The 13991-nt window shown below is 36.9% G+C and overlaps 1 protein-coding gene across 3 annotated transcripts in view; it reads right to left on the bottom strand.

Annotated features, from left to right (window-relative positions):
• The window catches only part of LOC149547872 (alpha-N-acetylglucosaminidase-like), a 289389-nt gene that overhangs the window by 76726 nt on the left and 198672 nt on the right, over nt 1–13991 (bottom strand). For all 3 annotated transcript variants that reach the window (XM_089791923.1, XM_089791922.1, XM_089791921.1), the window contains exon 11: nt 10666–10713. In XM_089791923.1, coding sequence (XP_089648049.1) covers nt 10666–10713 — 48 coding nt within the window. The remainder of the gene's footprint in view (nt 1–10665; nt 10714–13991) is intronic.

Genomic DNA, 13991 nt, shown 5'->3' with positions numbered 1-13991 from the left:
TTCTGGAGTTCTGTTTGTGTTTCAATTGGAGAATACATTTATTGCTAGTTGCTATAGTGTCATGAACAATGACGTGAATAGTGCCATGAACAGTACCAGCACTTTAGTACTTTGCTTGATTATGATTGCAATTTCATCTCCTTCATTGGGCAATTTGTTTATCAGTTTCTACAATCAATTTGCATCATTTAAATTAGTCATTTGGCATTATAAAGGTAGCTGTCATAAGTAGTTGTAGATGCACATTTTGTATCAGATTTATAATGTCATTTATACTCAGTATTTTTTGGGGTTGCCTTCGAATATTATGTTAAGCATTGAATTAGAAAATATCTCATTAAAGGAGCGATAAGTTGCAGGTCTATATATTTGATGTAATGTGCATATTTATATCTTTCATGATTGACATAATAGTATGCATGCCAAGTGTTTGACAAAATACCAATTGACTGTAAGTGCACATTTTTCATTTAGAATTCATCTATATGCATTTAAAAAGCCAAAAGAGAATTGCATACGCATTTAATTCTTTTCTTAGATATAGTAGTAATCAATTGCAGGCTTTTAGATTTCCTTTGATATCATTTCAAGCAAGCATAATTAGTCTGAAACTCAGAAACAACAAGCATAGAGATCGTATTGGAACTTTTTGACAATTTTCCTTGAACTACAAATCAACAAGTTGAGGTTCGAATTGACAAGGGATATTACAGTGGTATCAGAGCTTGCTTGCAAAGTGTTTGACAAAATGTCAAACAATTGAATTTGATAAGGATTTGGTGTTTCACAAAGTTATAACCGGTTGGGGTTATTACAATGTGTTAAATTCATAGGTACAACAAAAAAATGGTTAAATTTCAGTACTAGTGCAATGACAAGATGACAAGATGGCAATGTAAGAATATTATCAAATGTACATATCATGCAATATCTTTATGGCTTTTCAAGAAAATCCAACACTAGTGTGATGAAAAAACGGCATTGTATAAAATTTATTAAATTTGTAAGATCGGCATTTTAAAAGAAAAAGAGAAAAATAAAATTTTTTAAATGTTGTTACTTTTTTCCATCACAATAAACTATCATGTTATAAGAGATGGACAACACATGTAAAGATTATGTGCAATAATATGGTCATCATTTTAGATGGAGAAAAATTCAATAAACTATAAGGACCACCTCTTGTTACTAGCCCACTCTAATTTATACACAAGTGCAAAATGTAGTCTATTCTACTCTTTTTAAGACTTAAAAATTTGCGAAGTCTGCCTATGGGATGCCAATTGATGCAAGCCAATGCTAATAATTGGTTTCTGTTTAATGATTCCACGCCAAAGGTGTATTAATGACCATAGTTGTGTTTGGGTTGTCACCCTTATTCATGATCAACTTGTTGGTTTATGTTCAATAGTAATGATTCACCTATTGGTGATTCCTGAAACGCTTTGAAGCCTGACCCCCCTTCCATGGACAGCTAGAAATAAAGATTTGGCAGAAAGAGAAGAACAAAAACTAATTCTGCAGTAGGAAGGAGAACATGAAGCAGGGTATGATCAAATTGCATAAATTCATTTTAAGACGAGATATATTCTACTACATGTCAATCACTCCAAAAATTATGATTAGTAATATCAGAAGGCACTATTAGAGTGAGTAATGAAACATCTGCAGGGTCAAAATTTACTGTTCCTTTTCAAATAAGTAAACGCAAACAGACTAACACATTCCAGTAAAGAAATAGATCAATAGCTCCAACTTTACAGTGCGCTAAAACAAGGAAATCTCTGATTCAATATCCTGAATTTCAAACAGCATGTGTACTCTTAAGAAAGAGCTTCCAATGAAAAGGTATGAAGCCAACTATAGGTATTTCATTTAAGTGCTACAGATTTAATATAGTTTGCATTTTTTACAGTGAATAACTCAATTTAAAAAGTGTAGAATGAAGGAAAAACATGCACAAAACTTGAGCCTTTTTATTTTCATTAACATAAATCTTATTATGCTGCTCTCATACAGAAATGAAAAATACAGAAGATTATAGCAGCTGCATTTGCTAGCTGGTGTTAGGATCTAAGAATGACTTTTACTGCTGAGGATCATTTGTGTTGGCCGGGGATTATTTCTTATTGAGAATTTGTCAAGGAGTGGCTGCGAGTTCTGGGATAAACAGAGACATTAGCATGGAATATTGGCTTTAAATTTTGCATATAATCTTTGCGAGTAAGTCTGTGTTCAACCATTGAGGAGCAGTGTTAGATAATTCAGGGCTGAGGCCAGTAATTTAGAGGCACTAGGGGTGCATTTAGGGTTTGTGTTTCCATTCCCAGACCTATGTCCTGCTGCTAGTGCTGAGAGGTCCAAATCTTCATTGGAACCAAACTATGATCACTGCCTTTCATTATTGGAGGCCCACGTTACTTATCAGCACTACCAGGATTTTTGTAATTGAATTGAAGTATGTGCATTGTATTAAGTTGCTATCATTGCCTTGTATAAATAAATTTAGAAGAGATTGCATTTCCAATTTCAATGATTTGTTACATTTTTCATATTCTGAAAAAACAAAAAGCAAAAAAAAATTTGAGATAAGACAGAAAAATATAAAACTTCAAAACAAAACAATGACTTCTATAGCAGAGAGTTGGAGTGAGCCAGCAGGGCTCATTACAATACACTATCGTGTAAACCAACCACGGAGACTTTGTTAATCATAATTTAAATTGCTCTCAACTCCTTTCCAGTTTTCAACACGCATAAGGTTTTAATGTAAAACTATAATGTGTAGCCACTTTGGATAGATGGATATTTCCTTAGTGTGTGTGTGGTTATTTTATGTGAAAATTAACAGTGTGTCATGTTCCCTTTTTAGCGACATAACTTTAACAGGGAATTTGCCTATCATCGAATCTCATAGGCAAATGATCATGGGAAGAGGGTCATTTTTGTCTTCCGATGATTACAATTTTGCTCTCGAAGAATAATAATTAAGTAAGTGGGGCCTACTCGTTCTAATATTAAATTACAGTTGTACTCTAATTTTATAAAGTTATTTATTTAATTTTATAAAGTTTAATAATTGAAGTAAATCATAAAGGATGATTCCGGAAAACTTCCAGAAACTTCTCAGCGAAGTGAATAAATAGAGGACATAAGGCTCCCATTTGGACAAGCGGTTTTGTGGATTCTACTTCTTCTTCAGCTGGAGCGATTTGTAGCCATTTGGTCTGCAAATTCTCAATTTATCTTTGGGAACGAAAACTCCCATTGATAAGCAATTTTGAGGGTGTGGAATATCACCCGAATTATTGCAAATTGGAGATAACGCAACAGACATTCCATCAGGGCATAATTTCAGATCTAAGGCCGGAACATCATACGAAGATTGCTGCAGTATTGAATTATCTTGTTCTTCCAGTAACCAGGATTGGGGCGGATATCTCATATCTCATTCGGCAGTTTGAAGTATATTCAGATATTGGTCAGTGGAGACACAGTGACCAAGGGTACAGTTTATTCACAAGTGCCTCCCGAGTTCTAAAATCAACATTATAGAGGGCGGAGGAATATATATTGGTTTCCATTATTCGCTTGACCCCCTGACATTCCGCAGGCTTAACGTCCAACAACCGGGCATCTTTCAGCAGGATGCGATCCATGGAAATAACCATCATCAGCAGGATGAAACATATATGATCATCGATTTATTTTTCGGGTGCATTATTCCGGGATGCAGACAGAAGGAGTTAGCGGAAACGGATTAAGGTGTAGAGAATTTGCGAGTTCGTCTGATAGGAAGCAGAGGTACAGTTGGTCTCACATATCGGCTTCAAATTCCTAGCCAACAGCGGTTTTGACTCCCAATAGTTCAGACGCGTTTCTTTCAAAATAAGTTAATATAGCAGATTGCCGAAATCTGGATAAGAAGCAGCTAAAAAGAAATAATAATCTCGGGTCACCAGCATCGGAATTCAGTTGCTTAAATAAGGCGGTATCAACATTCTATAGCGATTAATGGAAGTGGCGAATTGCCAGGTTTCTTTCCTAAAATTGTTAAGTTGATAATTTCAGTTATTTGTTATTTGCTATTACCACTTGCAATAAAATCATTTTCTTTCCTGAATTTATTGTTACTGTTATCCATTGCATCAAAGTTACTTCTATAACTGGGTGAATTAGACATATCATGGATTAATCATATTTCATGCCAAGTATTTGACGAATTGCCATACTCCAGTATTGTTACTCTAGTAACTCATACAGTGAGGGTCATTTCAGTGGTATCAGAGCAGTTTTCCTACCATCCTGTCGAGTAGAAATATTTTATGCAACCATTTTCCAAGTACTATATTCGCAGGAGAACAATGCTTAAGGACACAGATATGGGTGAAAGACAATCACAGAGTCCACCCAGATTTCCCAAAATCGATGATGATGAAACCAGAGAGTTTTACAGAATCATGACTACCGGACAGCAAGAAATAGCCCAGTCATTACAGGTCTTGACTACCATAATGGAAAGAGTCGTTCAGCCAAGGATTCAAGAACAAGGAAGAGGCACATCTGATCATGATAATAGAAGTGTGGCAGGATCACAGGGTGCACCTAGGCGCAGATCATGGACAGCAAATAGGCCTACTCGTCCCACTTTCCTGAGGGAAGAGACTCAGGAGATGGGAGAAGATGATGTACCGGATGATTTCCAGGATGATCTTAGGGCTGCTACTGCAGAATGGCAGGCATTACCACCGCATGTGCGTGAACTATTGAACTTTGATCACTATTTAAACCAAAGGAGAGAACATATGAGGAGTAGCCGCCAGAATAGGAGGCCTAGAGGAGGATATGACAGTGAGTTACAGCGAGCTGTTAGCAAACTCACTTTACCATTTTTCGATGGTAGTGGTCAGATGACAGCACAAGCCTGGATTCATAAGTTAGACACCTTCCTAGCATTAAGGCCTATGTCTGAAATAGATGCCATCAGGTATGCCACCTTGCATCTGGAAGGTGCAGCTCATGATTGGTGGTCACATGGAATGGTTACTTTGCAGCACAATCAGGTAACATCGTACCAGGACTTTCTGGATAGATTGGTTGAACGTTTTGATAAGAAGGATCCAGAAATTTTCTTTCGTGACCTTGCACAGTTAAGACAGTCTGGCAATTTAGAGGATTATATTAGTGAATTTCAAAGATTGTCAGTCATGGTACCAAATGTGTCGGAAAGGAGGTTAGTTATCTTATTTACAGAAGGATTGTCTAAACCTCTCAAGGGATGGATTAAGGCATTTGATCCACCAACACTGCAGGAAGCCATGAGGAAAGCACGGAGTATGGAGCTTACAGCACCTTCTAGCAAGTTCTCTTCCAAGAGTACTACTTTTTTCAGAGATAATAAGAAGTTTGATAAGAATAAAGGGAAGAGCATTGAAACCAAAGGAAAATCTACTACAGCCCTGGATACCGAAGCATTAAATGACTTGCGCAGGAAGAAATTGTGCTTCTATTGCAAAGGTCCATATAATAGGGATCATGATTGTCCTTTGAGACCTAAAGGAAAAGCCAATAGGGTTATGTGGGCATATTACGAAGGATCAGATTCAAACAGTGCAGCAAAAGAAGATGAACACAGTGGTTCAGAGTCTGAGGAAGAGACAGGAAATTCAGAACAAAAAGAAGAAACTGAATTACATTTACAGCAAGGGCGTTTGTCTAGCATTCAGCAGGAAGGATCTTTTAGATTACGTGGTGTCCTAGCAGGACAGAAGGTGATCACATTGGTCGATACAGGAGCTACACACAATTTCATCGATGCACGATTGGTCGAGCGCCGTGGTATTAAGACAGAATAATATGAAGGTCTTCGAGTACAGGTTGCTGATGGTTACACTCTTAAGTGTAACAGGATGGTTAAAGACATGCCGTTACGCCTAAACAATTATGAGTTCAAGGCAGATTACCATGTGGTCAATATGGGCGACTTGGATATCGTTTTGGGGATGACATGGTTACGTTTATTAGGTGAGGTCACTTTTCGACTCCAGGACATGGAGATCAAGTTTGAAGTGGATGGGAAACAGCATGTGTTGAGAGCTATCCGGAATAGCGACATCCGAACAATTTCTCTCAGACGATTAGAAAGATTGGTCAGACATGAGGAAATTGAATGGGCAGCCATGTGTACTCTCATGCCTACACAGGAGGAACAACAAAAGACAGAGTATCATCCTGACATACGAACATTGAGGGAAAAATATAGTAAGGTATTTAGTGATATTACACCTAGTACACCACCTGATAGAGGGATTGAGCACATCATCGAATTAGAAGAAGGTGCTAAACTAGTTATGATCACTCCATACAGACATCCAAAGAGGCTCAAAGATGAAATAGAGAAAACCATCAAGGAGCTCCTGGCAATGGGACACATCAGACCTAGTAAGTCTCCTTTTGCTTCCTCAGTAGTCTTGGTTAAGAAGAAAGATGGTTCGTTACGGATGTGTATAGATTACAGGATGCTGAATAAAAAAACCATTAAGAATAGATATCCTATTCCACGGATTGATGAGCTAATAGATGAACTGCATGGGGCATGCTACTTTAGTAAGATTGATTTGAGATCAGGTTACCACCAGATTAGAGTCAGAGAACAGGACATTGAGAAGACTGCATTCAGGTGTCACTGCGGGCATTTTGAGTTTGTAGTAATGCCATTCGGGTTGACCAATGCACCAGCTACTTTCCAATCTACCATGAATAAGGTTTTCCATCATCAATTGAGGAAGTTTGTATTAGTTTTCTTTGATGATATCTTGGTATACAGCCGAACATGGCATGAGCATATGGAGCATCTAGAGACAATACTGAAGACCTTGCAAGCAGAGTCCTTGTATGCAAAAGAGTCTAAATGTGACTTAGGCATGATCGAACTATTATACTTGGGACATATTATCAGTAAAGAAGGAGTACGGATGGATCTTGATAAGATTCGTGCTATTATGGAGTGGCCTACTCCTGAGAACCTGACACAGCTAAGAGGGTTCCTTGGTTTATGTGGCTTCTACCGCAGATTTGTTTGCGGATATTTGCGACACGCGGCTCCTATGACAGATTTTCTTAAAAAGGGAGCTTTCGTTTGGACATCAAAGGCACAGGCTTGTTTTGACAGATTTAAGGAGATCATGACTTCAAGTCCGGTACTAGCATTGCCTGATTTCTCGAAGCCATTTGAACTCCAGTGTGATGCTTCAGGAGATGGTATTGGGGCTGTTTTGATGCAGGAAAAACACCCAATTGCATATCAAAGCAGAAAACTCCGTGGGCCAGAAAAAACATTCAGCATTTACGACAAGGAGATGTTAGCTATCATGCATGCATTAGCTAAGTTCAAGCAGTACTTAGTAGGAGGCAAGTTTTGCATAAAAACTGACCACAACAGTTTACGACATTTCCTTGGGCAGAGGGATCTCAATGATAGACAGCAGAAATGGGTCAGTAAGTTACAGGCATATGACTTTGATATATCTTATGTTGAGGGCACGCAAAATGTGGTAGCGGATGCCTTGTCACGCAAACCACATCTTAGTTCGATGATTGAGATCTCTGAGGATTGGAAGCATGTGATTATTGCAGAATATGCTAGAGACTCATGGGCATCTGGGATAGTTGACGGGACAATTGTTGATACTAGGTATACACTTGTGGATGAGTTGATTGTTTACAAGAACAGGATATTTTTAGTCCCAGGATCGAAGGTGAAGCAGTTTATTATGCGAGCTCTTCATGATTCACCTATAGCTGGTCACCCCGGATACTTTAAAACTTATAGACAGGTGCGAGAAAGGTTTACATGGAAGGGACTCAAGAAGGATGTTTTGCAGTATGTTCGTGAATGTTCTGTTTGTCAACAAAATAAAAAGGAACACACCTTTCCAGCAGGACTTCTACAGCCACTTCGCATTCCGTGTCAGAAGTGGGAATGTATATCCATGGATTTCATAACCGGGTTGCCCAAGGCTCAGGGTCGTGATTGCATTTATGTGGTGGTAGATAGACTAACGAAATATGCCCATTTCTTTCCCATCACCACTACTTACACTGCAGTACAGGTAGTCGAGGTATTCTTCAGAGAGGTTTTCAGGTTACATGGGATACCCCGCAGTGTTGTTAGTGACAGGGATAGTAGATTTTTGAGTCATTTTTGGCGAGAGGTGTTCCGATTATGTGGCTCTGAGCTCACACCCAGTACCAGTTATCATCCGCAAACCGATGGACAGACAGAAATAGTAAACAAATGGGTGGAAGGTTACTTGAGGAATTACGTGGCTGATCAGCAGAAGACTTGGGTAAGATGGATTTATTTGTGTGAGTACTGCTATAACACAACTTTCCACATGTCTATCCAGATGACACTTTTCCGAGCATTATATGGCTATGATACACCGAGTTTCATCGACTTGTTAATGGGTGATGTTCGGGTTCCACATGCCGGGAAGTTGATGCAAGAAAGTAAAGACATTATTAGCTCTCTACGGGATAACATAGCTCGGGCACAGAATCAGTATAAGCAATATGCAGATCAAAAGAGGACGGAGAGGAGTTTTGTGGTAGGTGACATGGTCTACTTAATGCTTCAACCATTTCGACAATCTACTCTCAAAAAGAGTGGGTCAGAGAAACTTAAGCCCAGGTATTATGGACCTTTTAGGATCATCAGGCGGATAGGGGAATTGGCTTATGAGCTTGAGCTTCCAGCAGACAGCAAGGTATATAATGTGTTTCATGTATCACGCCTCAAAAGGGCATTGGGACAGAATGTGATACCTTCTGCAGTATTACCTCCCTTGGATGATGAAGGGAAATTGATCCTAGTGCCGGAATTCATTTTAGAAAGCAGAGAAAAACAGCTCCGCAGAAGAGTAATCAGAGAATATTTGGTTAAATGGAAGGATCTACCAGTCGAAGATGCTACTTGGGAAAATGAGACAATTTTGCAGCATCCAGCTTTGAGATTGCTTAAGGGCAAGCAATTTCAGGAAGGGCGGACTGTCATGTTCCCTTTTTAGCGACATAACTTTAACAGGGAATTTGCCTATCATCGACTCTCATAGGCAAATGATCATGGGAAGAGGGTCATTTTTGTCTTCCGATGATTACAATTTTGCTCTCGAAGAATAATAATTAAGTGGGGCCTACTCGTTCTAATATTAAATTACGGTTGTACTCTAATTTTATAAAGTTATTTATTTAATTTTATAAAGTTTAATAATTGAAGTACATCATAAAAGATGATTCCGGAAAACTTCCAGAAACTTCTCCGCGAAGTGAATAAATAGAGGACATAAGGCTCCCATTTGGACAAGCGGTTTTGTGGATTCTACTTCTTCTTTAGCTGGAGCGATTTGTAGCCATTTAGTCTGCAAATTCTCAATTTATCTTTGGGAACGAAAACTCCCATTGATAAGAAATTTTGAGGGTGTGGAATATCACCCGAATTATTGCAAATTGGAGATAACGCAACAGACATTCCATCAGGGCATAATTTCAGATCTAAGGCCGGAACATCATACGGAGATTGCTGCAGTATTGAATTATCTTGTTCTTCCAGTAACCAGGATTGGGGCGGATATCTCATATCTCATTCAGCAGTTTGAAGTATATTCAGATATTGGTCAGTGGAGACGCAGTGACCAAGGGTACAGTTTATTCACAAGTGCCTCCCGAGTTCTAAAATCAACATTATAGAGGGCGGAGGAATATATATTGGTTTCCATTATTCGCTCGACCCCCTGACATTCCGCAGGCTTAACGTCCAACAACCGGGCATCTTTCAGCAGGATGCGATCCATGGAAATAACCATCATCAGCAGGATGAAACATATATGATCATCGATTTATTTTTCGGGTGCATTATTCTGGGATGCAGACAGAAGGAGTTAGCGGAAACGGATTAAGGTGTAGAGAATTTGCGAGTTCGTCTGATAGGAAGCGGAGGTACAGTTGGTCTTACATATCGGCTTCAAATTCCTAGCCAACAGCGGTTTTGACTCCCAATAGTTCAGACGCGTTTCTTTCAAAATAAGTTAATATAGCAGATTGCCGAAATCTGGATAAGAAGCAGCTAAAAGAAAATAATAATCTCGGGTCACCAGCATCGGAATTCAGTTGCTTAAATAAGGCGGTGTCAACATTCTATAGCGATTAATGGAAGTGGCGAATTGCCAGGTTTCTTTCCTAAAATTGTTAAGTTGATAATTTCAGTTATTTGTTATTTGCTATTACCACTTGCAATAAAATCATTTTCTTTCCTGAATTTATTGTTACTGTTATCCATTGCATCCAAGTTACTTCTATAACTGGGTGAATTAGACATATCATGGATTAATCATATTTCATGCCAAGTATTTGACGAATTGCCATACTCCAGTATTGTTACTCTAGTAACTCGTACAGTGAGGGTCATTTCACAGTGGAATCATCAAACAACATTTTATTTGATAGATTATGCTTTCTACAATGTATTTCACTTAGTTGAAGCTTGGTAGCCAAGAAGAAAATCTCTAGTATGTAAGTTGTGCTTATGTTACATAATATCCATCAACATTCCAAACAATATTCTCATTATGGTAGGTTTGAAAAACAGGTATAGGAGTTTGAACATACTTTCATCTGTGGTGGCTTCCAATATGGATCATATGAGAACAACCAACCCTGCAAATAGAAATAGTAAGGTATTGAAAATCAACCCTAGATCAGAAACGTATGCATTATAAGATTCCTACCTCTACTTAATGGTATATCAGTTAAAAGTGCATATAGAAGTTCATATTTGAGCTTCACAAAGGTAAAACAAAGATATTTAATCTCAAACAAGCATTGCAGATGTATCCGATAAAATGAAATGATTTCATACATTAAGAAGAAACACACATGCTCTGTACATATAATGTAGATGGACGACTGGATAACCATCAATCAAGAGATGCATAAAAAATTGTAATGATGGATATTGCAATTTAATTCATTTACCAAACTATATCTTTTTAATTTATCACAGACCATGTCTGTTCATGCACAATCAGAACATAAAACGTAAAAATCGAACTCTTTCCCATTTGTATTCCTTCATGCTGACTGAAAGGATAATGATTCCTGAACCTGAATTCATGAACAATATTTACATCTATTCATACATTTCAAGATTGCCAATGGGGTTTTGCAAAGGAAAATAAGTCATAGCTGAAATTAAACTTATCTTTTTAAGTCTAAGAGTTTGAGAAAAAGACCTGAAAGTTTTCCATCTTGCAAACATGGTTTTTGGTAAGAAAAGCTTGCACTTAAACAAAGTAAACTATATTACAAATGCTTACAATAGGTATGAAAAAAGAGATTAAATATTAATAATTCTAACAATGAAACCACAATAGAAGAATAAAAAAAAAGTGAACCCTTAAAAGTACAGTGTCACTCACAAAGAAAAATGGCAGTATCAATACTAAGCTTAACAATTTTCCACAAATACAATTTCTTATCAAAACCTTAACAAGAACACAATCTTAGATCAAATATGCACCTGATCAACCTCCATTTATCCATGTGCTAAGCAATATTATAATCGCTAGACTTTAAGATGTGGCAGGTCCATTGGTGATTACTTGTACAGTTGTGAGATGACTGGAGAGTTTTTGTGCCAAGTCTTCAACATATATGTTTCTACAATTCTAAAACTTTCCTTGACTTGAGTTTTAATTAAAAGGCTGACAATGTCAAACTTTTGTCATGCAGATTTGTTATGTCTCAAGGTTAGAATCTTTTATGAAGTTGTGTACCATTCAAATACAGGATCATCTTCCTTTCTCTCAGTGTATTTGTTGATTATATGCAGTATTCCCTGGCTGTTCCAACTTCCAACTATACTTTACATGTAACTATTTGAGTACACATGATCAGTTTTAATGTATTCACTGTCTTTCTAAAGTTTACTAGGCTTTAATTTCCACAATTTACATCATTGCTCGTGTGCAAAATAACAAAAGAAACAAATAAAATAGTCTTGCAACCAATAATGAATTCAAATTAAGCATTTATGTGATGTCTCCTATCTCAGAGATCAAATTCAAGATATAATAAAAACAAGGATAAATATAATATGATCTATTATTAATTTAAAAATACATTATGAATATAATAAATATTATTTAATAAAGGTGATCGAAGAAATAATCACTAATATAGTATTGATAATAATAAATATCTTTAATCTGTTAAGTTAGCATAGTTTTGGCTCATATCGATCCTCTCGTTTATTTATGCTTCCTTTTTTCACTTTCTCTCGCCTTCTTACATTTATACATGAATTTAGCAAATCATGTCTCATGTACACATCATATATATTGATATCTGTTGGGATCTTGTTTATTCTCCACCTTTTTATGTTTCCTGTCTCTTTTCCTTTTTCCCCCTGTTGTTTTGGTTTTTCTGTAGCTTGCAAGCTATGCCTATCCTCATTCCTTTTCTGATTTTTCCAAGATGGGGTTTGTACAACTGATTCTACTTACAGAACTACTGGACTAACCCACCCTAGCTTGGGTATTTATATCAATTACAAATTCACAGAGCCTTTATTAAACTTCAAAGTCTCAAATTGCAAGGAATTATGAACATTCAGACAGTGGTTGTATGTCCACATGATATTTCAGGTCTGTGCACAATTCTTTACTTATTTATGTATTGCATAATAAATCAGGAACAGGTAAAACCAGAAGATATTCAGAATTAAACCCCACTTCATTCTAAATTGCAGCCCTATTAATCTGTTATCTCCTACTATCAAATACATTTACAATTATGTACTTTTTAATCCTTTTTGAGTGCATACATACACACATATTTTACAACTATAAGGAAACATACCATACACAAGGCAAAAGAATTGGTGTGTCAAAACCCCAATCATATTAGAATAAATAATATACATCTGTACCATGTGATTAATTTTATTGCAATATTAACAATCAATCCCTCATTTGTCTTTATTACATATTCCATGGTGTTTCATTTTTATAAGACACTCTCAAGTTGAAGATCATTAACTATATATCTCTTACACCTGTTATGTTTTCTTCGTCTAAGAGAGACCTACTCTAAGATCACTATATTGACCGACTTGAATATAGATATGCAAACGACAATCTAAACTTCTCATAGAATATGTTTAAAAGGCATCATTCACCCTATACTGTTGCATCAAAGAAGCTAATTTGGATTATGTTGCACACATCCACCTTAGATAAACCTATAAAAGGTCCAGCTTTTTTTATCACATATAGATAGGAAATAATTGAAAATTCTCTAGCTTGCTCAGAATCAGAATTTTGTCTACATATGGGTTTTCTAATCAAAATAGGCTTACTTTGCATATAGAGTAATGATGTAAACAGGGCTTGAAATTTCTTGCTTCTTCTTGTACTCCCACGAAATTAAGACAGGTAATCCTCAAAGAGAGTTCCTCATCTAAGTTGTCAGTTTGAATTTCGTACCGATTTGGGTTCAAAATTCGTCCAAAAAAATTTAGGGTTGGGTTCGGGAGCATTTTGGGTTTGTCTATACAAGAATTTTTCTTTCATATATATGCTGCAGCAAATAGGTTCATGCACTACTATGCTAATTTAAATGCAACTTAGCAAAATGCACCACCACATATATTTATGTTTTAGTCCAAAATTCCAAATGGCATAACAAAATGCAAACATAAACCACCATGTCAATGTTTCAGCTCAAAAACAATAATATCAACATTAATAATCAGTCGTCACTAATCAAACATCATCAAAAGCTATCAAACAAATCAGCACCATTCTACTGTTGCAAATTAGAAGCACAAAAAATGTCACTATCATTAGTACTAGCAGCCTCAGGATAAGCTTCAACATCAGTCAGTAGCTCGTGATCACCAGAATCAATTGCAAGAGCCTGAAATTGGGCTTCCA

This window comes from Cupressus sempervirens, chromosome 7, assembly GCF_028749045.1.
Source record: "Cupressus sempervirens isolate cs-2001-9-10 chromosome 7, ASM2874904v1, whole genome shotgun sequence".
In the NCBI taxonomy this organism is placed as follows: domain Eukaryota; kingdom Viridiplantae; phylum Streptophyta; class Pinopsida; order Cupressales; family Cupressaceae; genus Cupressus; species Cupressus sempervirens.
Note: the sequence above shows the minus strand (reverse complement) of the source record. Positions and strands in the feature narration are given on the sequence as shown.